The following is a 27,459-nucleotide window of genomic DNA, read 5'->3' on the forward strand; positions in this document are numbered from 1 at the left end:
CACCTTGAGGATTGATTCCAAACAACGTTTGCCATGTTTCGGTCGATATTATGGAGTTAATTCGGAAAAAGTTTGACGTTGTTGGTGACTGAATTTTCGGTTAGTTTCGGTAGCCAAATGTGATGTACAAAACGGAGCGATTTCTCCTACACAAAGATTCTTTCAGGAAAAACTGAACATTTGCTATGTAACTGAGAGTCTCCTCATTGAAAACATCCGAAGCTCTTCAAAGGTAAATGATTTTATTTATTTGGTTATCTGGTTTTTGTGAAAATGTTGCGTGCTAAATGCTACTCAAAATGCTAAGCTAGCTTAGCATACTCTTACACAAATTAGTGAATTGCTATGGTTCAAAAGCATATTTTGAAAATCTGAGATGTCAGTGTTGTTAAGAAAAGGCTAAGCTTGAGAGCAGGCGCATTATTTTCATTTTATTTGCGATTTTCAGAAATCGTTAACGTTACATTATGCTAATGAGCTTGAGGCTATAACTGTATACAGGTTTTTTTCATAGCCAAACGTGAACAAAACGGAGCGATTTGTCATACACAAATAATATTTTTTTGAAAAACTGAACATTTGCTATCTAACTGAGAGTCTCCTCATTGAAAACATCTGAAGTTCTTCAAAGGTAAATGATTTTATTTGAATTATTTTCTTGTTTTTGTGAAAATGTTGCTGGCTGAATTCTAGGCTTATAGCTATGTTAGCAATCAATACTCTTACACAAATGCTTGTTTAGCTATGGTTGAAAAGCATATTTCGAAAATCTGAGATGACAGTGTTGTTAACAAAAGTCTAAGCTTGAGAGCAAATATATTTATTTCATTTCATTTGCGATTTTCATGAATAGTTAACGTTGCGTTATGCTAATGAGCTTGAGGCTATAAATAGAATCCCGGATCCGGGATTGCGCGACGCAACAGGTTAATTCCTGGCAGATTTCCACATCTACGTCCCAGGCATCTGGACCTACGACTCGGGAGGATGAGATTATAGGTGCACTCTGGACAGGACCCCCTCCCGAATCGTAGATACAGGACAGGGCGTCTGCCTTGATGTTCTTGGAACCTCGGCGATAGGTCAGCTTGGTGAAGAAAAGTTCCCACCTGGCTTGTCGTGGATTCAGTCTCCTCGCTGTCCGTATGTACTCCAAGATCCGTTGGTCGGTGAGGATGACGAAAGGTTCCTTGGTACCCTCCAGCCAATGTCTCCACTCCTCTAATGCCAACTTCACCACCAGAAGCTAACAATCGCCGACGTTGTGATTTCTCTCTGTGGGGGACATTTTCTTAGAAAAGAATGCACACAGATACAATTTGAATGGGTTACCCTGCGCTGAGACAAAACTGCCGCCACGCCCACCTCTGGCGCGTCCATCTCAACCACAAAGGAAAACGTGGGATCTGGGTGTTTGAGCAATGGGGCGGAGGTGAAACGTCCCTTGAGGAGATGAAAGGGCTTGTCGGCTGCTGGGCTCCACACCAACCTACGAGGCCCACTGAGGAATGAACATAAGGGAGGGACATACAAAGGGGAGGTAATGAGGAAGGTAATGGAGTCCAGGTGTGAGTCATGATGATCTGCAGGTGCGCGTAATGAAGGATGCCAGGTGTGCGTAATGATGAACCCAGGACAGGTGGTTAGTATTCCAGCGACGCCGCGTGCCGGAGGGGAGGAGCAGGAGTAGACGTGACATCGAGGCACAAACAAAAGGGTTGGACCCTTTGTAAGAGTTGTCAGCAGCCGCGTTGTTAGTAGTTTGTGGTTCAAAATGCTCAGTGGCTGTTGTGGCCTGCCTTCCACCACAGTGTCCGCGTGTGGCAACTGTTCCAGTACCCTTGAACTTAGACAAGGATATCTTTTGGCGATATCGGAACAGTGTTTCACCAGTTTCAATCACCGGGTCAGTGGCGGGACTGACACCGTTAGTTTCATAGAAAGGGTTTTCAGTCCCTCTCAAAGCGGAAAATGTATCATCGGAAGCAGAGTCCACTCTGAACGTTGATGCTTTGTTTCCTGAGACGGCTGCATTGCTTGCGGAAGTGTCTGAAGGACAAGAGAAGTTAATCTTAGCTACAGTATCGCATGACTCCAAGGAGGAGGGAAGTTGCTCACTCACAGTGACTGCTGGCTCGAAATCATGAAAATAATAGTCTATCAGGTTTGCTGACTGAATGTGACAAGATATCGTAATATCGGCTTGAGTCAGATTCTACATCAAGAGGTGTCAATGTATTTTTCCCAAGGGGTCCTGTAGACAGATACTCCTTGTGGATGACTGTGTTGCAGCCAGCGTTAGGAGAAGACAGTGTGGTCAGTGGAGACGGCACGGTTATCTGTGACCATACCTGGTTGGCTTTCCAATCCATTAGTGGGATCAAACGATCCATCAAGTCTGCCCCGAGTACCAGGTGTTCAGTTTTGAAGCTGGTAACTTACACAGGGTGAAAAAGCGATACATCTTGGAAGTGTAGTTTCAGCATGAGTCATATTGTGAGAGGCGAGGTAGTCTGAGTAAAACCTTGAAGTTCAGTGTCACATCGTTCCATTTTTTAACCAACGTTTAGCTAGGTTCACAACCCTTTTGAGATCATTAAACAACATTTGAGAGATGAGCGATATTGTTGAGCTCGAATCAATTAATGCATCACATGTTAAGCAGTCCTCTAGGACTGTTTCCACGTAGTGACTTTCAGAGTTGCGTTTTGTGGTCATATTCTCCACAAAGTGGAGTGACTGTTCGCAATGGCATGATATGTCAATTGTCTTCATGGTTAACTTCTTGCGTCGAGCAATCCCGGATCCGGGATCCTATTTATAGCCTCAAGCTCATTAGCATAACGCAACGTTAACTATTCATGAAAATCGCAAATGAAATGAAATAAATATATTTGCTCTCAAGCTTAGACTTTTGTTAACAACACTGTCATCTCAGATTTTCAAAATATGCTTTTCAACCATAGCTAAACAAGCATTTGTGTAAGAGTATTGATAGCTAGCATAGCTATAAGCCTAGAATTCAGCCAGCAACATTTTCACAAAAACAAGAAAATCATTCAAATAAAATCATTTACCTTTGAAGAACTTCAGATGTTTTCAGTGAGGAGACTCTCAGTTAGATAGCAAATGTTCAGTTTTTCAGAAATATTATTTGTGTAGGACAAATCGCTCCGTTTTGTTCACGTTTGGCTATGAAAAAAACCTGTATCCAGTTATAGCCTCAAGCTCATTAGCATAACGTAACGTTAACTATTTATGAAAATCGCAAATGAAATGAAATGAATGTGCTAGCTCTCAAGCTTAGCATTTTCTTAACAACACTGTCATCTCAGATTTTCAAAATATGCTTTTGAACCATAGCAAAACAAGCATTTGTGTAAGAGTATTGATAGCTAGCATAGCATTTAGCGTAGCATTTAGCCGGCAACATTTGCACAAAAAACAGAAAAGGATTCAAATAAAATCATTTACCTTTGAAGAACTTCGGATGTTTTCAATGAGGAGACTCTCAGTTGCATAGCAAATGTTCAGTTTTTCCTGAAAGATTCTTTGTGTAGGAGAAATCGCTCCGTTTTGTACATCACGTTTGGGTACCAAAAAAAACAAAAATTCTGTCATCAAAACGGCGAACTGTTTTCAAAATTAACTCCATAATATCGACTGAAACACGGCAAACGCTCTTTAGAATCAATCCTCAAGGTGTTTTTCACATATCTCTTCATTGATATATTGTTCGTGAATGTCTACTTTCTCCTGTGAATCGCTTGGAAAAAGACGTGCAGTTGAAGATGACGCACCAATTTCGACGGAGGACACCGGGCGGACACCTGGCAAATGTCGTCTCTTATGGTCAATCTTCCAATGATATGCCTACAAATACGTCACAATGCTGCAGACACCTTGGGGAAACGATAGATCGGGCAGGCTCATTCCTTGCGCATTCACAGCCATATAAGTAGACAATGAAAAACAGAGCCTAAAAAATCCTGCTCATTTCCTGTTTGAAGTTTCATCTTGGTTTCGCCTGTAGCATCAGTTCTGGGGCACTCACAGACAATATCTTTGCAGTTTTGGAAACGTCAGAGTGTTCTCTTGCTCTCTCTTTCGCTTGCATAGTCGAGCATCTTTTTGTGACAAAATATTGCGCTTAAAACGGGCACGTTTTTTTATCCAATAATTAAATAGCGCCCCCATAGATGTAACAGGTTAAAACAGATTGACTTATCTGAGTTTGAGTGGAATTGGCTATTGCGATGTGGTTGAACTTGTGCGTCACAACATTATTGTTATTTTTTAAAACTTTATTTATAGATTTTCAAATATGAGAACAAAAACAGTACAACCCCAACCATCCATCCATCCCTCCAATCCAATCCACCCTCCCTCCAATCCACCCACCCAACAACCAAGGCATCAATAGGATATACTATTAAAGTAAATTAAATATGACAGAAACACACAGAAAAACAGTAATAGAAACAAAAACAATGGAAAAAATGTAATAAAAATTATCAGCACAAACGGCCACTAGAACAGACATGGCTGCTTACCAAAATATGCAAGTTACACTAAGTAAAAGACAGGCTCTCCACGTATTGTATTAATGAGGACCAGATTAAGTCAAACTTTTGTCGGGACCCAAGCACAGTGTACCTAACCTTCTCCAGAGGAGGATATGACATCACCTCTTTAACCCACTGCATAAAGGAGGGTGGCTTTGCAGACCTCCAGTGAAAGAGAACAAGGTGGTGAGCTAGCAGCGAAGCAAATGCTATCGCATTTCCTGATGCATGGTAGCATTCTGGTCTAGGGCAAGTACCGCAAAAATGTCAGTGAATGGCTTGGGGCTAACAGTTGTATTACACATACAGTGGGGCAAAAAAAGTATTTAGTCAGCCACCAATTGTGCAAGTTCTCCCACTTAAAAAGATGAGAGAGGCCTGTAATTTTCATCATAGGTACACTTCAACTATGACAGAGAAAATGAGAAAAATAAATCCAGAACATCACATTGTAAGATTTTTAATGAATTTATTTGCAAATTTATGGTGGAAAATAAGTATTTGGTCACCTTCAAATAAGCAATATTTCTGGCTCTCACAGACCTGTAACTTCTTCTTTAAGAGGCTCCTCTGTCCTCCACTCGTTACCTGTATTAATGGCACCTGTTTGAACTTGTAATCAGTATAAAAGACACCTGTCCACAACCTCAAACAGTCACACTCCAAACTCCACTATGGCCAAGACCAAAGAGCTGTCAAAGGACACCAGAAACAAAATTGTAGACCTGCACCATGCTGGGAAGACTGAATCTGCAATAGGTAAGCAGCTTGGTTTTAAGAAATCAACTGTGGGAGCAATTATTAGGAAATGGAAGACATACAAGACCACTGATAATCTCCCTCGATCTGGGGCTCCATGCAAGATCTCACCCCGTGGGGTCAAAATGATCACAAGAACAGTGAGCAAAAATCCCAGAACCACACGGGGGACCTAGTGAATGACCTGCAGAGAGCTGGGACCAAAGTAACAAAGCCTACCATCAGTAACACACTACGCCGCCAGGGACTCAAATCCTGCAGTGCCAGACGTGTCCCCTGCTTAAGCCAGTACATGTCCAGGCCCGTCTGAAGTTTGCTAGAGAGCAGTTGGATGAACCAGAAGAAGATTGGGAGAATGTCATATGGTCAGATGAAACCAAAATAGAAGTTTTTGGTAAACTCAACTCGTCGTGTTTGGATGACAAAGAATGCTGAGTTGCATCCAAAGAACACCATACCTACTGTGAAGCATGGGGGTGGAAACATCATGCTTTGGGGGTGTTTTTCTGCAAAGGGACCAGGACGACTGATCCGTGTAAAGGGAAGAATGAATGGGGCCATGTATCGTTAGATTTTGAGTGAAAACCTTCCATCAGCAAGGGCATTGAAGATGAAACGTGGCTGGCTCTTTCAGCATGACAATGATTCCAAACACACCGCCCGGGCAACATAGGAGTGGCTTCGTAAGAAGCATTTCAAGGTCCAGATCTCAACCTCATAGATCTCAACCTCATAGAAAATCTTTGGAGGGAGTTGAAAGTCCGTGTTGCCCAGCAACAGCCCCAAAACATCCCTGCTCTAGAGGAGATCTGCATGGAGGATTGGGCCAAAATACCAGCAACAGTGTGTGAAAACCTTATGAAGACTTACAGAAAATGTTTGACCTCTGTCATTGCCAACAAAGGGTATATAACAAAGTATTGAGAAACTTTTGTTATTGACCAAATACTTATTTTCCACCATAATTTGCAAATAAATTCATAATCCTACAATGTGATGTTCTGGATTTTTTTTTTTCTCATTCTGTCTGTCATAGTTGAAGTATACCTATGATGAAAATTACAGGCCTCTCTCACCTTTTTAAGTGGGAGAACTTGCACAATTGGTGGCTGACTAAATACTTTTTCCCCCCCACTGTATGTGAGAATGCCTCAAAATGGGGCCCCAGAAGCCACTCAAAGATTGGCATGACCAATACATGTGTCCCACAGTCGCTGGACTCTGGTGGCATCTCAAACATTTGGCATCCACATTTGGGTATATTTTTGCCAATCTGTCATTTGAGTAATGGAGACGGTGCAAAACTTTAAACTGAATGAGCCCATGCCTTTTGCAACATGATGAGATGTGGATACGCTCAATACGTTGTTGCCTTATATAATCAGGAGCTCGGCACCCATGTTTTGCTCCCATGCAGATTTTGTATTTGCCAAGGAAGGCGGATTAATGTCCTGTATTATGTTGTATAATCTGGAGATTGTGCCCTTCAGATACGGGTTAAGATCTAAGCACATCTCGACTGGACACTTAGTGGGCTCGAGTGGAAATGAAGGCAAATGTTGTTGTTTTTTAGCAAAGCTGCGAGTATGCAGATATCTAAACAAGTGGGTATTGGGAACATTATGGTCAACCCTCAGAGTCACAAAAAACACCAGACCGTTCCTATGCCAGAACTGGAATGCCGTGTCAGTCTGTGACACTGGGAAGATATGATTAGATGTTAATGGAGTTGCAAGTAGTTGCTTGCTTATTTAAGGCTAAAGTGATTTCGGAATTGGGACCAGATTTTAAGGGTGTTCTTGACAATGGAATTCAAAACATGGGTGCCAAGGTTCATGGACAGTGGGGAGCACAGGAGCGAGACAGGATAAGTTGGAAGACTTGACTGTTGCTCCATGAGGGCCCAAGTTGAACCATCCTTGTTATAAAATGTAGAAACCCAATAAACACATTTAGATATATTTGCATGACTAGTATTAGTGTAAAAAATGTGGAAGGCCTGCGGGCTTAGGTCTCTCTAGATATACCTTTCTCATTCGTGTATTTGACTTATTCCAAATGAAGTTGGAAATGTAGCTGTCCAGCTGTTTGAACATCGACTTTGGGAGAAAAATGGGGATCATTTGGAATAAGTACAAACATCTAGGTAGTATAGTCATCTTAACAGAATTAATGCGACCTGCCTAATGCGACCTGCTGATAAAATGGGACCACCTTATGAAATCCTGCTGTTTTATCCTGGGGATAAACAGCAACACTGCCTGCCCCCTCCCCCTGTGAGGAGGGAAGTAGCTGGAGGTAACCTTGTTGGTGCGAATGGAAGCCACTGGGAACGAGATCAAAATCTTAATCCAGGAAAGGAATAAGGGGCCAAACCCAAGTCTCTCTAGTACTGTAAATGGATATTCCCACCCAACCCGGTCGAAACCCTTTTCAGCATTTTTGACTGGGCTGAGCGGGAACTGTACTTCCTCAGTGGTAGGGAGGCGAGCAGGCCAGAGGTGGATGAACGCAGTGCCCTTGTTTGGGTGTAGGGCCTGATCAGAGCCTGGAGGTACTGCGGTGCCGTTCCCCTCACAGCTCCGTAGGCAAGCACCATGGTCTTGTAGCGGATGCGAGCTTCAACTGGAAGCCAGTGGAGAGAGCGGAGGAGCGGGGTGACGTGAGAGAACTTGGGAAGGTTGAACACCAGACGGGCTGCGGCGTTCTGGATGAGTTGTAGGGGTTTAATGGCACAGGCAGGGAGCCCAGCCAACAGCGAGTTGCAGTAATCCAGACGGGAGATGACAAGTGCCTGGATTAGGACCTGCGCCGCTTCCTGTGTGAGGCAGGGTCGTACTCTGCGGATGTTGTAGAGCATGAACCTACAGGAACGGGCCACCGCCTTGATGTTAGTTGAGAACGACAGGGTGTTGTCCAGGATCACGCCAAGGTTCTTAGCGCTCTGGGAGGAGGACACAATGGAGTTGTCAACCGTGATGGCGAGATCATGGAACGGGCAGTCCTTCCCCGGGAGGAAGAGCAGCTCCGTCTTGCCGAGGTTCAGCTTGAGGTGGTGATCCGTCATCCACACTGATATGTCTGCCAGACATGCAGAGATGCGATTCGCCACCTGGTCATCAGAGAGATGACAACCTCTGGCTGTTGAGTTGAGTGGGCAGAATAAAGAACATTAAATAGCCAGCGCATATTATAGAAAGATTGCCTACCTGTCAGAGTTAATTATTATATTAGGCATCACTGTCTCTAAACGGCGTGAGAGGACCTTAGTGAGAATTTTAAAATTGCAACACAAAAGGCTTATAGGGCGGTATGAGCCACAGTCTCGGGGGATTCTTGTATTTTTTAAGCAAACCGAAATACTCACCTGGGTAGGTGTCTGTGGCAGGTTCAGACTAGAAAGGATTTCAATGTACATTGAGCTGAGGATAGGGGATAATTTAGAAGAGAATGCTTTATAAAACTCAATAGGAAACCTGTCAGGCCCAGGAGCTTTACCGCTCTGCATGGACAGGATTGCCAGAGTAGCTTCATTATCACTTATTGAGGCATCCATGTTGGTTTGTTCATCTGAATTGAGACAGGGGGATGTCCAGATTGTCTCGAAATGCATGCATACGAAATGTGTCAGGAAGAGTACGAGTAAAGAGCAGAGTAGAATTGCTTAAATTGATTGTTGATTTCTTTGGGATGGGTTGAAGTTGAATCGGCTGCGACACACATTTCAGGTATGGTGCTGCTGGTAGCGGATTGTCGAAGCTGATGAGATAACAACTTGTCAGCTTTCTCTCCATGTTCATAAAATGTCTGCCTCGACTTAAACAGAAGCTGCTCCGTTTGTTTAGTGGAGAGATTGTCAAATTCTGATTGGTGTAGCAGTCTCTCTTTGTAGAGTTCAGGAGTCAGAGAAGAGGCATTATCTGTTGTCCAAATCTAGTGCGCTGGTTGTTGTCATACGCTGTGTATGAAATAGTTTGGCCCCTTAGATATTCTTTTAATGACTCCCGCACAGTAGAGGGAGACACGTCAGGGGTGCAGTTGATCTGTAAAAACACATCAATATGAGTTGATATGTAATTTTTTTAAACGCACTACAGGATAGTAGCAGTGGGTCAAGTTGCCACACGCGTTGTGACACAGTACTGTCCAGAAAGCGGATATCTAGCTATAGTCTGAGATGATGATGCTGTGATATTGACTATTAGTTACAAAAGGAAGAATTCTATTGTCCAGCAGGAAAAAGTAGATCCTAGAGTATGAGCGGCGGACTGGAGAAAAAAGGAGTAATGTTTAGGGATTGCTCCTCCTACATGGATCAGACAAATTATAAGATTCTAGAAATGAGTTGATTACTGCGCCTGATTTTGAAATTACATTGTTGGGCTTCGGTCTGGATCTGTCTAGACTTGGATGCAATACACAATTGAAATCTCTGCCCAGTATAAAGTGATGAGAGGTAAGGTCAGGAAGTGTTGCAATGAGGTCAGAGAAACATGTAGCGTCATCCCAATTAGGACCATAGATGTTAGCCAGAATAGCCTGTGTGCTAAACAATTTCCCCATCACTATAATATATCTGCCGTTAGTATCCGAAATGACTTTGGAGGAGACAAACGGGGTGCCTTTTCTGATAAGGATGGCTGTCCCTCTGGCCTTAGCATCAAAGTTGGAGTGAAATAATGGTCTACCCATCCTGTCTTTAGTTTATCATGATCGCTGGACCGGAGGTGGGTCTCTTGGAGAAAAACAATGTCTGGACTTGGACTTAAGATGAGCAAACACTCGGCTACGCTTGGCCATATGGTTAATTCCTTTTAAATTCCAGCTGATAAAACAAGTGGAACCTAGAGTATGTGAATTAGGCATAGCTATAGTAATTAGAAATTAATGTTGGTACGATCACATGGCCAGTGTGCTGAGAGGTCAGAGTAATAAAATATAAAGAAAAGAACAACAAAATACTCCGAAGAAAGTATTTGGTGGGGGGAACATATACCCCGTCCCCTTGGGATGACAATATATTTTTTTTTATATATATATAATATTGCTTGTGCTTCTGCTGTGCACTGTTGTACAGGACCAATGTCAATCTCTGCTGGCGGCCATATATCAGGGTTATACTGGAGAGAACCTTTACATGGCCTGCGCCTGAAGGTTTATTCTGGAGGGCGTCTGTCGCGATTTCTGCATTTTTTCTTCTTCTTATGGTATAGTTTGGGTTTATATCGCTGCTATGGGTGAGGGTTCATTAATTAGTGGGAGAATGGGGGCCACCCCCTCTGATAGCGTGCTCTTTATTATTATTCATCTTTTTAATGTTTTATTTAAAGTTTAGGTTTTGAATCGTTGGAAGCTGCAAAAACGATTTTAATCTACACTACCGGTCAAAAATTTTAAAACACCTACTCATTCAAGGGTTTTTATTTATTTTTTGCAATTTTCTACATTGTAGAATAATAGTGAAGACATCAAAACTATGAAATAAAACATGGAATCATGTAGTAACCAAATAAGTGTTAAACAAATCAACATTTATTTTATATTTGAGATTCTTCAAATAGCCACCCTTTACCTTGATGATATCTTTGCACACTCTTGACATTCTCTCAACCAGCTTCACCTGGAATGCTTTTCCAACAGTCTTGAAGGAGTTCCCACATATGCTGAGCACTTGTTGGCTGCTTCTCCTTCACTCTGCGGTCCGACTCATCCCAAACCATCTCAATTTGGTCATAGTTTCTAAGATCACATCCCTCTCTTAACCTTTTCATACGTACCAACAAACTTGTTTGATCATTCTACGGTGGTCCCTGTAGCATATGCTCAAACCGGTGTGATTAGAACACTTGATTAGAGCGCTTATTTAGAACGTCCAGTTTCGATTGACGCAACAATCAGTATTTGAGCTGGCCACACTGTTTTTTCACAGAAACATTTTGCAGAGACACAGTCCTTATAAAGTTACGTCCAGAATGTGACCAGTTTTTTTGGGGATGCAATGTTCAGACATTTACAGTAGCTACGGCATAACATAGTCATCCAAACCGGAAAATGTAGACTAATGTAGACTACATTTGTCCTAGTGCTAACTGTGGAAAGATTGAGGTAACACAAGCGGTCATATTTTTATAACTCCCGGGTTGACAGAAACTACAATATAAATGATCTAATAGCAATTACTACTCATGATTAATCCATCACGGGGTGAGCTCACCATTGATAGAAATAATAGAGTAAAAAACATTCTAGAAATCAAAAGTATTCCGAAGATGGGTAGTTTGTGCACGCCCCCATGTTTGTTTTTTACGCCTCAACATAAAGATCATTTGAGAAGACAAGTTTAGTTTTGTCTATAGTATGCATGTTGAAGACGGTGTGTCGTCTACCATCTTTCACATCACATCATTCACTTCCGGAAGTTTACTCGAAAACTGAGTGAACCCTCCCTCACCTCATTTTGTTATAGCAGATTTGGTCCGACAGACGTTTACGTGAAACCCAGAATTGATTGTATGTCAACAAACATGGCTTTACACATCGCTGGAATTAGCTTAGCTCATCATAATCAGTACAACCTTCAAAAAAGTATTTTACACACATAATATGTGTCCATTACAATCTATGCAAGAATCAGAATGCATGATTTGTCAGCAGTATTTGAAAACATGAATAAAACAGTAAATTTATCAATAATTACCACACAAAACATTTTGTGATGGTGATGTATTGATACAAGTGGCGCGAGCCGGCAGTCAATCACATAACCTCTCACTCCCACTCTGAGACATTCAGTGTTGTTGTTTATGTATGTAGCTCGTGAGCTAAGCTGTAGCATTAGTAATGTCTTTCAAAAGGAGACAACTTACAAATGGGGAAATTCCATAGATTTTTTTATCAATTTTGACAATGAGTCTGGGTATGAAAGTCAGGAATGAGGAGCTGCCCCCAACCTTGTAGCCATTGAGAACCCTGAATCTGAGGACCCCTTGTTCACTGACGAAGTCCCAGGTCCCTTTGAAGATGCTGGTGGTGATGGAAGCAGACTGACAGTGGATGAAGTACATGAGTTCTGTGGTAGCTGGAAGGCCTCCAGCCATTTCACCCCTCCTGGCCCTGCTGTTTGCTTTGATAAGTCCCAGTCTGGAGTGCAAAGCCCCTTTCCATTCCCCCTGAGGCAGTGCTTCAAGCTGTTTCTGACAGAGAAGCTGTTGGGAGACATAGTAGAGGAGACCAATCGCTATGCCTTAGAGCTACAGGAGAAGAGAGAGAGCCAGGAGTGAGGGGAAAACTCACTAAATGGTTGACAACCACAATTAGTGAAATGTATACCTTCCTTGTGACAGTCCTTCTCATGGGAATAGTAAAGAAGAACTTCCTAAGAGGATACTGGAGCACAGATTCTATGTTTGTAACTCCGTCTTTGCCAACCGCTTCCTAGTTCTATTTTGGTCAGGCCAGGGTGTGACATGGGTTTATTGTGGTGTGTTTTGTCTTGGGGTTTTGTTAGGTGTTGGGTTTGTGGCATAGTGGGGGTATCTAGCATTGTCTATGGCTGTCTGGAGTGGTTCTCAGTCAGAGGCAGGTGTTTATCGTTGTCTCTGATTGGGAACCATATTTAGGCAGCCATATTCTTTGAGTGTTTCGTGGGTGATTGTTCCTGTCTCTGTGTTTGTTGTCACCAGATAGGTTGTTTAGGTTTTCACGTTACGTTTGTTGTTTTTGTATCATTCGTGTTTATTCGTACATTAAACATGTATGAAAATTACCACGCCGCATTTTGGTCCGATCCTTGCTACACCTCTTCGTCAGAGGAGGAGTTAGAAGAAAACCGTAACAGTCGTGTGCGACGGAAGACAGGATTTGTCCAGGACATGGTCCACACATCATATAAAAGCTGTCCTCAATCTTTCGCTCGAAAGATGTCCACTTCCAGTTATGATAGTGACAAATACTCTTTGTGTGTGTGGTTTCTGAAGTACAGAGTAAACCGGGATCATTACTAATTAGAATACAATATCAGGATATAGCAATAAAACAATATTACAAAGAAGCAACATAATAACACTGCTATAAAAAATAATATATTGCATTGACAAAATCCCAAATAGGAGTTATAACAGTAGGAATCTGCTCCACAAGGGCAGGGCAGTGCAGAACAGAGCTATGCTAAATAGGCTGAATGAAAACCAACCATGGTCATAAGGCCTGGGTAGCTTGAAAATACAACACAAGCTAATACTTCTCTGACGCAATTAGCAATGTTTTAGAGAGCTAATAGAAGAATGTCGCTAGCTACATAAGCACGATTGAATATAACACCACAGAGGTTATATAAAATTAGCAACGTTACCTCGCGTGTCTGCGGTTAGAAGGATTACACACAAATATATTATACTCCATACATATAGTGAGCTACAGTAGAAAGGACATAACACGATATACAGAAACTATTATAACGTAATAAGGCACTTATTTTGATATGAACGCACACATTTCCAAATGTATTATCATGTAGTAATGAAAACAACAATGAATGTGATGCGGGCACCAGATGGAAAATGTGAACACGTGTGTGCAGGTCCTGTTTTGACTGGAGACGCGCACATTTCTGTAGACTTGATTTGCAGAAACAATTGGTGCTTAGGGAAGTTTGTCCGGGTCAGTATAATGCCCAAAAAGTTATTGTCCGCAAAGGTGAAATGGCCTACCTTTATGTGAATTAATAAGGAGGTGGAACACACTTCAATTCAAACGGTTGTTAAAAAATCAAGACGCGTTCAAAAATAATTTGAAATTGACAAGTTGAAACAGTCTATAAATAAAAACAGGCAGCGTGCCTTGGTTTGAGGGCAGCGCGGACGAACTGTCCTGTTGCGTAACAATCACATTTTGGAACAGTGAGCGCATTCTGACATCACGTGCATAAAAGAGATATTGGAGATATTTAGAACTCCAGTATGAACAGGTCAACAAAAACACTTTCATCATTTTTCATATTTCATACACAACAGGGAGGATGGAGACTTCGTACATGTAGTGTGTATACTTTTCAAGTTACAGTATTTCCTTTATCATTTGTTTTAATGACATCTCAAAATAACCACCAAAATTACATTAGTAGTCTTCAGATTGCCTCTGACCATTCCCCACGTTCTATGTTAGAAATATTGTTACAGTATTTGCTTTAGAACGTGTTAGAGTTTCGTCGGGAAATGTCTGCGAAAACAAAGGCACATTCCTGTGTGATTTTGGAGAGGGAGAGGGCTGAAAGTTCTAATCCCTGATTTTACAATAGGTTGTGAACTGTCAACCTCCCTCCTCCCACTCTGTGTGTGAGAGAGGGTCTGGCCGAAGTCATCCACTGAAAAGCTAATCCGACCCATCTGGATCCTCACAGTACAGCCATTACACACCCTTTGCCTTGATGACAGCTTTGCACACTCTTGGCATTCTCTCAACCAGCTTCATAAGGTAGTCAACTGAAATGCATTTAAATTAATAGGCGTGCCTTCTTAAAAGTTAATATGTAGGATTTCTTTCCTTCTTAATGCGAGCCTATCAGTTGTGTTGCGACAAGGTAGGGTTGGTATACAGAAGATATCCCTATCTGGTAAAAGACCAAGTCCATATTATGGCAAGAAGAGCTCAAATAAGCAAAGAGAAACGACAGTCCATCATTACTTTAAGACATGAAGGTCAGTCAATCCGGAAAATCCAGAACTTTTCTGCAATTGCAGCCATAAAAACCATCAAGCGCTATGATGAAACTGGCTTTCATGAGGACTGTCACAGGAAAGGAAGACCCAGAGATACCTCTGCTGCAGAGGATACGCTAATTAGAGTTACCAGAGTTCAAGTAACAGACACATCACTGTTCAGAGGAGACTGCGTGAATCAGACCTTCAGGCTCAGACTGCTGCAAAGAAACCACTACTAAAGGACACCAATAAGAAGAAGAGACTTGCTTTGGCCAAGAAACACAAGCAATCGACATTAGACCGGTGGAAATCTGTCCTTTGGTCTGATGAGTCCAAATTTGAGATTTTTGGTTCCAACCGCCGTGTCTTTGTGAGACGCAGAGTAGGTGAACGGATGATCTCCGCATGTGTGGTTCCCACCATGAAGCATGGAGGAGGAGGTGTGATAGTGTGGGGGTGCTTTGCTGGTGACACGGTCTGTGATTAATTTAGAATTCAAGGGACACTTACCCAGCATGGCTAACACAGCATTCTGCAGTGATATGCCATCCCATCTGGTTTGCACTTAGTGGGGCTATCATTTGTTTTTCAACAGGACAGTGACCCAACATACTACCAGGCTGTGTAAGGGCTATTTTACCAATAAGTAGAGTGATGGAGTTCTGCAACAGATGACCTGGCCTCCACAATCACCGGGCCTCAACCCAATTGAGATGGTTTGGGATGAGTTGGACTGCAGAGTGAAGGAAAAGTAGCCAACAAGTCAGCATATGTGAGAACTGCTTCAAGATTGTTGGAAAAGCATTCCAGTTTAATCTGGTTGAGACAATGCTAAGAGTGTACAAAGCTGTCATCAAGGCAAAGGGTGGCTACTTTTTTTGTTACTACATGATTCCATATACTGGTATGTTATTTCTACAAAAGAGTGAAAATAAAGAAAAACCCTTGAATGAGTAGGTGTGTCCAAGCTTTTGACTGGCACTATATATATAATTTTAACATTCCATTTAATTTAAAACCTTACTTCAATTTGCTGCCAAATCTAATTTCACACTAACATTTCACACTAAAAAATTATGTATTCAAGGACAATGAAGCAGAAATGTTTTTAGGTCAAAGACAAACACCAGAGTCACTTTGTGACCATATGTTCCTCTATGAGTCGTACTGTCAAGTAGCATATAATTGATTTGGTCACTGGTCTCCAGGTACAGTGTGTCTTCATGAGGATTAGGACAGTATTATGAGAAAGTCTAACGTAATGTGTTGCAGGGTGCAACGATTATTTTGTCATCTTTTGAGGGGAAGCATTTAATCTGTACAAAATGATTCAATTCCCACTCCTTGGAGAAGGCAGTAGCAGAGATATGGTTGAGTGCACTGATTTATCACGGTGGAGGGGATTTGACTATCCACAAGGCTTAAGCTTTTCCAATTTTAAAAGATAAACAGATGTACACACAACCAACTCTCACAGGCTAGAATGACACATGCCTTCTCCTCATGATCTGCCAACATGTCTCCATTAAAACCATAATCCCCCTTCCTCTCTCTTCTCAGCCCTTGAACTCCCTCAAGTCAGATGAGGCCGGCCCAAAACAGGGGCCTACATTCCAGGATGGCCAGCGGCGGGTGGACTATGTTCTCACATATCATATCCAGAAACCCCAGAGTTTTCGTCGCAAGACATCCCACTTCGGGGATTACCGCATCCTCAGGAGCCTGCGCCGCAGTCTGAGCACGATGAGAGGTCGGGACACGCCACCACCCAAAGAAGACCCCGAGGTTGCTGCCCACAAGCATCGCCTCGACTACCATGAGGATGACAAGCGCTTCCGCCAGACTGAGTTTGAGGATAACCTTCGAGAGATGGGCCTGGAGCTAGAGAAGGATGAAGGGGTGAGTTTAGTGGCCTTGGACTGTGTTTTCCCCACATGTTTGAAAACCTCAACAGTAGAACATCTCGAAGTCTTTTTGGAATAACCTCGATATTAGACTGCCTAACCTAACTGATACAAAAAATGTTTTTATCAACCTATTTTGTAGTAGACTGGCGTAATATTCAATCCCTGGTGTGGTTGTGCATTTAGACGAGATGCTTGCTTGTAGCTGCATTCTTTCACATCTTGGCAATCAGTGTTCAGATATTGTCTTTGATGTCATGTTGTTCCATTGAACGCAACTTAATTCTCCATTCCTCCTTATATTGACTGGTTGACATTTGTCCACCTATTGTTCATGTAGCGATTATATCATGTATCTTCTTCATACCGAACAAAGCACATTGAACTTCCTCTTGCGTTGAGGGTTTACTGTGATCAGATATGATTTTTCAAATCTACAATTGACATGCATTCGTCACATTATTGATCTTTATCAAATGAACAGCTTTCATCAAATATATATCTGATAAGAAAGGACAGCACTTGCAATAGATTTTCCCTACAATGGGAGTAATTATTTTCAGCCTTACAAGCAAAAAGAGGCCTAATATCATAGGTTATTATATACACTCGGGAGTGGCTATTGACCCATTAATCATTACTCATTCATCATAAATCGCTACATTGATCAAGTCCCAAGATACATTGGCTGCGGACCAAACTTTTAAAAGACACACCCTATCCCCTCAGTCCTTAAATTAAAGTGGACACTTCTGATGATGTATCATGGCGTTTGACGAGTACACACTTGCAGGGCAAGGGGTGAGAGAGGAAGGAATGATTTTTAAATGGACCACCTTTGGCTGGAAATTCATCACTTGTTCATCCTGTGATGATTGTGTTTTCAGCCACCGGTGGCTTGTGGGTACTTTATATGCGCTACAGTCAATTATGAGTGCATGTCTACTTACAATTGAAGTCAGAAGTTTACATACACCTTAGCCAAATACATTTAAACTCAGTTTTTCACAATTCCTGATATTTAATACAAGTAAAAAATTCCCTGTTTTACGTCAGTTAGTATCACCACTTTATTTTTAAGAATGTGAAATAATAGTAGAGATAATGATTTATTTCAGCTTTCATTTCTTTCATCACATTCCCAGTGGGTCAGAAGGTTACATACACTCAATTAGCATTTGGTAGCATTACTTTTAAATTGTTTAACTTGGGTCAAACGTTTCAGGTAGCCTTCCACAAGCTTCCCACAATAAGTTGGGTGAATTTTGTCCCATTCCTCTTGACAAAGCTAGTGTAACTGAATCCGGTTTGTAGGCCTCCTTACTCGCACTTGCTTTTTCAGTTCTGCCCACAAATCTTCTATAGGGTTGAGGTCAGGGCTTTGTGATGGCCACTCCAATATCTTGACTTTGTTATCCTTAAGCCATTTTGCCACAACTTGGAAGTATGCTTGGGGTCATTGTCCATTTGGAAGACTCATTTGCGACCAAGCTTTAACTTGGTCATTTGCGAACAAGCTTTAACTGATGTCTTGAGATGTTGCCTCAATATATCCACATCATTTTCCTGCCTCATGATGCCATCTATTTTGTGAAGTGCACCAGTCCCTCCTGCAGCAAAGCACCTCCACAACATGATGCTGCCACCCCTGTGCTTCACGGTTGGGATGGTGTTCTTCGGCTTGCAAGCTTAATCTTTTTCCTCCAAACATAAAGATGGTCATTATGGCCAAACAGTTCTATTTTTGTTTCATCAGACCAGAGGACATTTCTCCAAAAAAGTATGATCTTTGTCCCCATGTGCAGTTGCAAACTGTAGTCTGTCTTTTTTATGGCGGTTTTGGAGCCGTGGCTTCTTCCTTGCTGAGAGGCCTTTCAGGTTATGTCGATATAGGACTCGTTTTACCATGGATATAAATAATTTTGTACCTGTTTCCTCCAGCATCTTCACAAGGTCCTTTGCTGTTGTTCTGGGATTGATTTGCACTTTTCACACCAAAGTACGTTCATCTCTAGGAGACAGAACGCGTCTCCTTCCTGAGCAGTATGACGGCTGCGTGGTCCCATGGTGTTTATACTTGCGTACTATTTTTTTGTACAGATGAACGTAGTACCTTCTTGGCGTTTGGATATTGCTCCCAAGGATGAACCAGACTTGTGGTCTACAAAAAAAATTTTTAGGTCTTGGCTGAATTCTTTTAATTTTTCCATGATGTCAAGCAAATAGGCACTGAGTTTGAAAGTAGGCCTTGAAATACATCCACAGGTACACCTCCAATTGACTCGAATGATGTCAATTAGCATATCAGAAGCTTCTAAAGCCATGACATAATTTTCGGGAATTTTACAAGTTGTTTAAATTCACAGTCAACTTAGTGTATGTAAACTTCTGACCCACTGGAATTGTGATACAGTGAATTAGAAGTGAAATAATCTGTCTGTAAACACTTGTTGGAAAAATGACTTGTCTCATGCACAAAGTAGATGTCCTAACCAACTTGCCAAAACTATAGTTTGTTAATTTAACAAGAAATTTGTGGAGTGGTTGAAAAATGAGTTTGAATGACTCCAACCTAAGTGTATATAAACTTCCGACTTCAACTGTATATTAAATAATTCATTAGTAATATATGCCTACTGTATGATGGCTAGTAAATGAATTAGCTAACTAACGTTAGCCTGCCTAGCTGAAACTTCCAAAAGTCAATAATCCAGAGAGGGTGTAAGGTACAGGACAGCAGGCGGGCTCAGGGTCAGGTCAGGCAGAGGTCGGTAACCCAGAGTAGTGTGGCAAAAGTACAGGACGACAGGCAGGCTCAGGGTCAGGTCAGGCAGAGGTCAGTAACCCAGAGTAGTGGGGCAAAAGTACAGGACGACAGGCAGGCTCAGGGTCAGGACTGGCAGGATGGTCAGAACCGGGAAACTAGACAACAGGAGCAGGAAAACAGGTAGGAGCAGGGAAAACAAAACGCTGGTAGGTTCTTGAACAAAACGAACTGGCAACAGACAAAAAGAGAACACAGGTATAAATACACAGGGGATAATGGGGAAGATGAGCGAAACAGATCAGGGCGTGACATATGTGGAGATTCAGGCCCCGGAGTGAACATAATTGTACACTCGCAAAGCCGACTAAAAACGAGGGCTGAGGGGCTTACGTTGCAAACCTCCCTTGCTTGGCTAATCATTTGGACGGCCCTCCAAGATGACGACGGGGATTCCCCAAAGGGCACAAGGCGATGGTAAGTGTACGAGGGTGTGTCTTTTAAGTGTTTGGACCGCAGCCATTGTGTCTCCCATTCAGATTTAAATATCTACAGTATACAGCATAAAACATATTTGGGATTTAAAAACGATGGGAAACTGCCCTGTATGAAAGAGTAATGGTAAGGCCTAGTTCCTAACCACTCCATTTGCAAACCACTACTGAAACCACTTAAGTAAAGATTTGACATGTGTTTACTGTTCTATCTTTTATCGTTGATATGTGTTTTGTAATGTCTGTTACGTGACATTTTGCAGAAAAATGGTAGGAGGCATGTGGTTCTGTGGGAGTTGGGTTCCTATTGCATGCATGAAGAGGTCTCTTACCATTTAGTGATTGTTGCTCACATGGGTTGAAGTTTTGTTTTGAGTGATATTAAGGCAAATTCAAAATGATTTGATACTTATTGACAACATCTGTATGCTTTGTTGATGAGTAAGTCGGAAAAACCCTCCCTGTTTTATTTTATTAATTTACTTTGTCCATGAATGAGGGTTGTTTGTGGATAATCGAACCAAAGCCCCAAAATAGAATTGGCAGGATCTGTTCTGCTTGATATTGCTGTGAAAAGTGTAGTCTGCCACAGTGTTCTCAACAGACAGGGCCAGGACCCTGAAGTGGGCTGGGAGGTGTGAGGATGTAGGTCAGGAGCATATGAGAGGGACTTACATAACCACTGTTGTTTTTGATAGAGGAGATTGTGGAGAGAGAACTTTTATCCTGTATATATTAGACTATGAGACATTGCTTTCTATTCAAGTGGATACAGCCTTTGGCTGACTCAAACCAACAACAATCCTTGCTATTGTAGCATTGCGACTTTTTTCAGTTGCAATGCTGCAGTAGCATTGCTGTGCTTTACCTTGGAGAGACTGATTAGTCCTCAGAGATGTGACATTAGCTTCATTCTAGGGACACATATATCACGCAGATAAAACAGGGGAAACCTATTTCATCACACATTAAAATATCCATGAAAACCTTTTGCCTTATTATTATTATTTTATTCAACATCACATGCTCTGTTTTCCAGAACAAAATCCCAGGAATTGGCTTCCTGAAGATCCATGCTCCCTGGAATGTGCTCTGTCGGGAGGCAGAATTCATAAAGCTCAAGATGCCCACCAAAAAGGTATGGCCTGCCTTTAGATGGATCACTGTAGATCACTGGTCAGTTTCTATGGGAAGGCAGTTCCCGCTCAGGCCAGTCAAAGTTCTTCCCTCTCTTAGCACCCCAATGTGAGAACACGCTTTCCCCTAAGGTCAGGACAGCGAAGTCCCTGCACGGCATCTGAAAGTTCTAAAACCCTATCTCTTTTTAAAGAGTACCTTAAATAACTCTCACAGCGCCCCGACGCCACCCTCCCCGCCCGCCCTCCCCCCCCCAAAAAAAGAAAAAAGGGCCTTGTCTTTTTCTACTAGCACTGACATTGCTGATAAACGTTGAGGGAACGTGTCCTTGATACGGTTGTGATGGGTTGTTGTCTCACCTAGCTATCATAAGATGAAGGCCCGAATCGTAAGTCGCTCTGGATAAGAGTGTCTGTTAAATGACTAAATTGTTAAAACAAACAAGCAAAATGAAACTGATAGCCTTTCATGCACTCATTTCTCAACATGTATTCTTCCTGTTTCCCCTTTCCCTTCAGGTGTACGAGGTCAAACAGGGAAGTGATATGGTGGAGAGGATCAATCTGTTCATCCGCAAAGCGACTGCACCACTTCATCCTAAAGTGGAGCCGAATAGAGCCCAAAATGTGAAGCATCTCTCCCACCCTTTCTCCAGGGAAAAGCAGCACCTGTGAGTATAGTAGTAGCACTGAGACCTGTGGCATTGCTTCAGGGGTTTAGTCTCATCATTGAACATTAAATACATTCTGACAAGTGATCAATGATGCAGAGCTCAAAGGTTAATGGGTATACTTCCAGTACTATGCATGTGAGAAATTCAAAGTGGCTTGAAATGTTTATTGCAATCGGAAAGAAATGTATTTTCAATGCAAGACATGGGTACAATGCCACAGTATAGCTATTTAAATCATTACAGCACAGGTTGTGGCGTTATTAACACTAGAACCTCTAAAGCAGTCATTTTGACTGCTCATAAGTTTTAAAACAATTATTACTCTGCCATTTTTTAAGTTTTGCCTGCCTCTGTCCTTGACTTTTTCCTAAATAGGTCTATATAACACACTGCCGTTGTTAGAATCTCAATATGACAAACAGAACTGGGGTTATATATGAGGACATGCCATTTAAAAAAATAAATAATTGGGGGAGTACAAAGTATACATAGTGAGCGCGTGCGTAATTTACAATGGCAAGAAGACCAAGATGAATGGATGCACATGTTGCCTTTAGCGATGCTACAAGATCCGAATGAAAATGACTCAGATGGCGAGGAAGAAATGAATCATGATGATTATTCTTCGGATTCTGAGCCTCAGCCTGAATAACCTACACCTTCTAGGCTTAAGTGCAAAAAGAAAGCCAGAATGGTGGGAACTGCGTAGGTTCCCCCGCCACAACCAAATGGAACAGTGAGAGAGGAGAGCAGAAGGGATGGCACCATTTAGATAGAACTTGCCAATGACACTGCTCCATGGAGATTATCAACACCAAATGTCATTACAGAGTAAGGACACTTCCTGGGATCTGTCTGTTGATGACCTGGAAGTGTTCATTTTAATCCGGTATGTCTGTAGAGTATTCGGTGAAAAGAGCGTGTGTGTGTGTGTGTGTGTGTGGAGAGCTTTTGGTCAGACTTGAATGGGATACGTTTATTTCGAGAAAACTTGTCACGGGATTGCTTCAGAGAGATCATGCGTTACCTCCATTTTGATGACAAAGATACAAACAGCGATTAAATAATTGACTATTTTTCACTACTGTCATATCGACACTTCTTATAATGCCATTATTGCATATGTGCTGATTTTCACTATTTATCAAGCACACTTATAATGATGTTTAGGCTACTGATGTTTTCATCATTAGACTGTGCGTCTTGCTGACTGTGCGCCTTGGTGGTTGGGGTATTACTTTTTGTGTGTATGTGTGTGTGTGGGGGGGGGGGTCATTATAAAAGGAAGCTGTTAGCGTGTTCAATGGACGTACTGTATGCTTTCTGTTTCATAGCTGTAACAAAGGCACTCCACTAAACACCTGAATTTTTGTGTTTCTTTACATACTGTGTAGCCTACAGTAACATAAACTAATGAAAATGCAATTGCTATTTGAAATAAAATAATGAGTATTCTGTTACCTTAGACCTTCGTAAACACAACCAAATGATACTTTTTGCGATGGCATATATAAAATATGAATTACACTGTAAGAATGTCGCAGTCAAAATGACTGCTCATTTGCTTGAAGGGGGGTCCCACAAGGCCCAGCAGTTTTAGTGTTAAAGATTGTAATTAGTGAGCTGGATGCTTATATGTGCAGAATATGTGATTATGTATGAATGATACAGGCTGCTACCTGTAATGATTCATCTCAGTAGGTGCGTTTCCCCATAATGTGATATGGCTGAGCTGAAATAAATGGAATTTAAATGGTTCTTCTACCCCCGCAGTCTTCACCAGTCTTGAGCTCTTTGTCATTTTTGACATGGTTAATGGCCCCACTGTGCCATGACGGTAATAATGTAGAGGTGCAATCATCAGGCCCAAAATCAACAGGCCCAAAATCAACGGATACAAAATCTGAACAAAGATGTTGTTTGGAAGAGATCCACTCTGCGATTCAATATTATTTTTAAACAGAGACCTACCTGATGTTCAAGGAATAATTCATCTGTGTTTGGATGTTAGAATTTTATGTATTGTAAAAAGCACAGTGTTTGAATGTGTTTCGAGCGAGGCTAGTAAACAAGCTGGATTTTATTCAAGAGAGTGGGCATAGAGGTTACAGGCTATTTTGAGCTCCTGACTCTCAATGAACACTGTGTAGGCCAGGCTGCTGACTAACCCTAGCTACCAATACATGTTGCAACCATATTCTCCTTGTAACCACCTTGTATTGTATGTCTGGTCTAACTAATGACAGCACGTGTGTGGGACATCTTGGCCAGAACATTTAAAAAACATCGCTGTCCACGTACCTACAAATCTGATATGACATGTCTGCACGGAACACGAACATAGTTTCCCCTGGTTGAGTACATGGCTCTTTAAATAAACCACTGACAGAAAGTTCCTGTCTTCTGTATTAACAGGTTTGATCTCTCAGACAGAGAGTCTTTCTTCGACAGCAAAACCAGGGCCTCAATAGTAAGTACTATCGATCTGTTTGAATGATGGTCAAGTCAATAAATAGCCCCTCACACCACAAGTAAACTCATTTGTTTTGTTCATGTGATTTACTTTTCATTGGATTCTTTCTCAATCAGCGGATGTTGCTCCCAGTGGAGATCGTGTAGAACTTTACCGCTCAACAGAAACATCAATACTGAGCTAAAATGACTTTGGAGATAGCCATGAAGTTTGAAAACAACTTGCCCATCAATACATTATGAGTGGTTCATTAATGGCCAGGAGCTGAGGTCCATTTCTGAACAAATTCATTGCACAAACAGGATTTCTGCCCTATTTGGATGTGATTATTACCTGAGATCATCTTAATACATTGCGGAAGTATTATTATTTTTTTAAACATTTATGTTATTTACCCATTTAGGTTTATGAAGTGTTGAAACGTACAAGATGCACTAAAGCCAAATACACCATGGGTAAGCCGAGCCATGTCCCCTCTCTCTTGTGGATATTACAATGCATTTGTTTCCTTTAGGGTTGTAAATGACACCTGTCTTGTCTTTCTCGACACCACTAGTATGCTGTAGTAGAATATTACTGCTATTGTGTGCCTTCTGTTTGATAGTCAAATTTGGAATCTCTTGAAAATGACGTTTACAGGAATCACCAGTCTCCTTGGCAATGGTGTTTACAGTGCTGCGTACCCTCTTCACGATGTGGGTATATTACGACACATATTATCAATACCCATGCAAAGCCAAGCGCTCTGTGACCAGACAACACTCATTGTGTCATTACGTGTCTTGCAGGGGGATGTTGACGGCATGGGGCCGGAGGCCAATGACAGGAAGGTGAGACGAGCAAATCATCGGTCATGTCAATATGCAATCAATGAAATCACCAACTGATCCATTATTTTGTGTCACTGTTAGCGATTATCATAAACCATTTTATTGTGTGGACAGGAAAGTCTCGTCGATAGCGACAGAGCATATTGAAAAGGTTCAAGAACAGAATTCAAATACTGTCTAAACGCAAGCCCTCAGCAACGATGGAGAGGAAAAGACCCATTTGGCTTAGAGAATAATTACACTGTATTGAAAGTGTCACCACGGCAACAGGCTTAATCCCTTTTCACCATCCTCAAGCACTGTACGACAACCAGTCTGGTCGAATCTAAGCGATTTAAGCCCAGAGCAAAGAAAATCTAAAGAATTTCCAAGTTGCCGTATGGCAGTGGTATGTTTTTTCCCACCAATCTTCTGTAGTCCGTGCACAGAGCAAATTGAGTGCTCTCTGACAGAAATGACTTATGTCCTTGAGATGATGGCATGATCACATTTTTGTTATGAGTTGTTCCATGGTTTGTTGTTTTTCCAGTCCTGTGTTACGCTGGTCTATGATGAGTCACAGGCATCACTAATTTGTCTTGCAAAGTGGGAGCTCTGTTTGGGAACAGACAGGGCCATTGGGGTGGAGGATGGTAACCTACTGAAGCTCTGTTTGATGCTGTGCCATTGGGACTACAGTTCACTGTTCAGTAAAAAAAAAAAATGTGAGACTCTGATGGCATGACCCCTGTGTGCCCATTTCCCTGCCTGAGAGCGATGGCACTTTATTAGTGAAACCTCATGTCTGACAGGCAGAGGAGTACAACATGAGACCAACAGTGAAATGTACTTATATAATTTCATGTAGATGCACGCTAGCGACTTCTGAGTAGCAATATAAGAGTCATCTAAATAACATTTTGACCTGTCAGGATGATCTTGACCTGTCAGACGACGCAGACCACAGCACCCTGTCCTTACATGCTGATCCTGGGCCCGGTTTCATAAAACATCTTAAAGTGGTTCCCTTAAGTACAAAAGTCTAGAGAGGACATATGACTAAAAATAATTCCCTCGTTATCGAGATCACAACTTATTTATCTTATGATCATGACATAAAAGTTGTTTTGTCAAGATCACGAGATAAACTTTATAAATATGAGTGGACGTAAAGATGATTGATTGTCAGTGTGGCTGAGGCGGCAGAGTCCACAGCTTGATCAGCGCATGCGTTTTTATTGATTGCTACACTAAGGGATGGTACGTTTCATGCTAACATCATGCTTTCATTTGTGTTTGGAGCTCATGATCAGTTTTTAAGTTAGAATGTTAGCAAGCTAAATATTCCTTACCTTGAGCTAAGGGCTTCTGAAATCGTGGGGCATTCAAGCCCAGAATGATGCCTGACAGGCAGCACTGTCTCCCAGACTGAGTGCCACCCCAAAGACCATAGCCAATCGCATGCAAGCAACAACGTAGCTAACTTGGCTAGTCTTGTGAGCAAGCAAGCTAGTAGTCCTGTTAGCTAGCTAGTATCTCAGGCTCTGTAGTAGACACATTATTATTTTTTTGTTTTGTTTGTTTATTACCTACTTTTTCTCTCCAATTTCGATTTTGTCTCATTGCTGCAACTCCCCAACGGACTCGGGAGATGAAGGTTGAGTCATGCGTTCTCCCGCCAAACTGTGCTTCTTAACACCCGCACCAATGTGTTGGAGGAAACACAGTTCAACTGGCAACCAAGGTCAGCTTGCAGGCTCCCGGCCCACCACAAGGAGTCGCTAGAGCGTGATGAGCCAAGGAAAGCCCCTCCAACCAAACCCTCCCCCAACCCTGATGATGCTGGGCCAATTGTGCGCTGCCTGATGGGACTTCCAATCACGGCCAGTTGTGACACATCCCGGGATGGAACCCGGGTCTGTAGTGACGCCTCTAGCACTACAGTGCCTCTAGGACTGTCTTATACTGCTGTACCACTCGGGAGGCCCAGTAACATTATTTCTGACACCTTTATCAGAATCCCACAGTTCTTCCATTTTTACTTAATGAGAATAGTATACATTATTATGCACAATTTAGAAAATGCCACCAGAGGGGGTCAGAGTTTAACATGTTAATCAGTTGGTCCCCCGCGGGATTGTTGAGCTGATTATGGCTAATGTGATTAGCAGGAGGTTGTAAGT

General features: G+C 42.0%; 1 protein-coding gene across 3 annotated transcripts in view; it reads left to right on the plus strand.

The window, feature by feature from the left end:
- Nucleotides 1-27,459, plus strand: part of LOC135505111 (anoctamin-1-like) — a 61,052-nt gene that overhangs the window by 9,797 nt on the left and 23,796 nt on the right. For all 3 annotated transcript variants that reach the window (XM_064924216.1, XM_064924226.1, XM_064924207.1), the window contains exons 3-9: nucleotides 16,583-16,921; nucleotides 21,224-21,322; nucleotides 21,840-21,991; nucleotides 24,410-24,464; nucleotides 24,871-24,922; nucleotides 25,107-25,162; nucleotides 25,256-25,297. In XM_064924216.1, the coding sequence (XP_064780288.1) occupies nucleotides 16,583-16,921; nucleotides 21,224-21,322; nucleotides 21,840-21,991; nucleotides 24,410-24,464; nucleotides 24,871-24,922; nucleotides 25,107-25,162; nucleotides 25,256-25,297 (795 nt within the window). The remainder of the gene's footprint in view (nucleotides 1-16,582; nucleotides 16,922-21,223; nucleotides 21,323-21,839; nucleotides 21,992-24,409; nucleotides 24,465-24,870; nucleotides 24,923-25,106; nucleotides 25,163-25,255; nucleotides 25,298-27,459) is intronic.

The sequence above is a fragment of the Oncorhynchus masou genome, chromosome 2, assembly GCF_036934945.1.
Source record: "Oncorhynchus masou masou isolate Uvic2021 chromosome 2, UVic_Omas_1.1, whole genome shotgun sequence".
Classification (NCBI taxonomy): domain Eukaryota; kingdom Metazoa; phylum Chordata; class Actinopteri; order Salmoniformes; family Salmonidae; genus Oncorhynchus; species Oncorhynchus masou.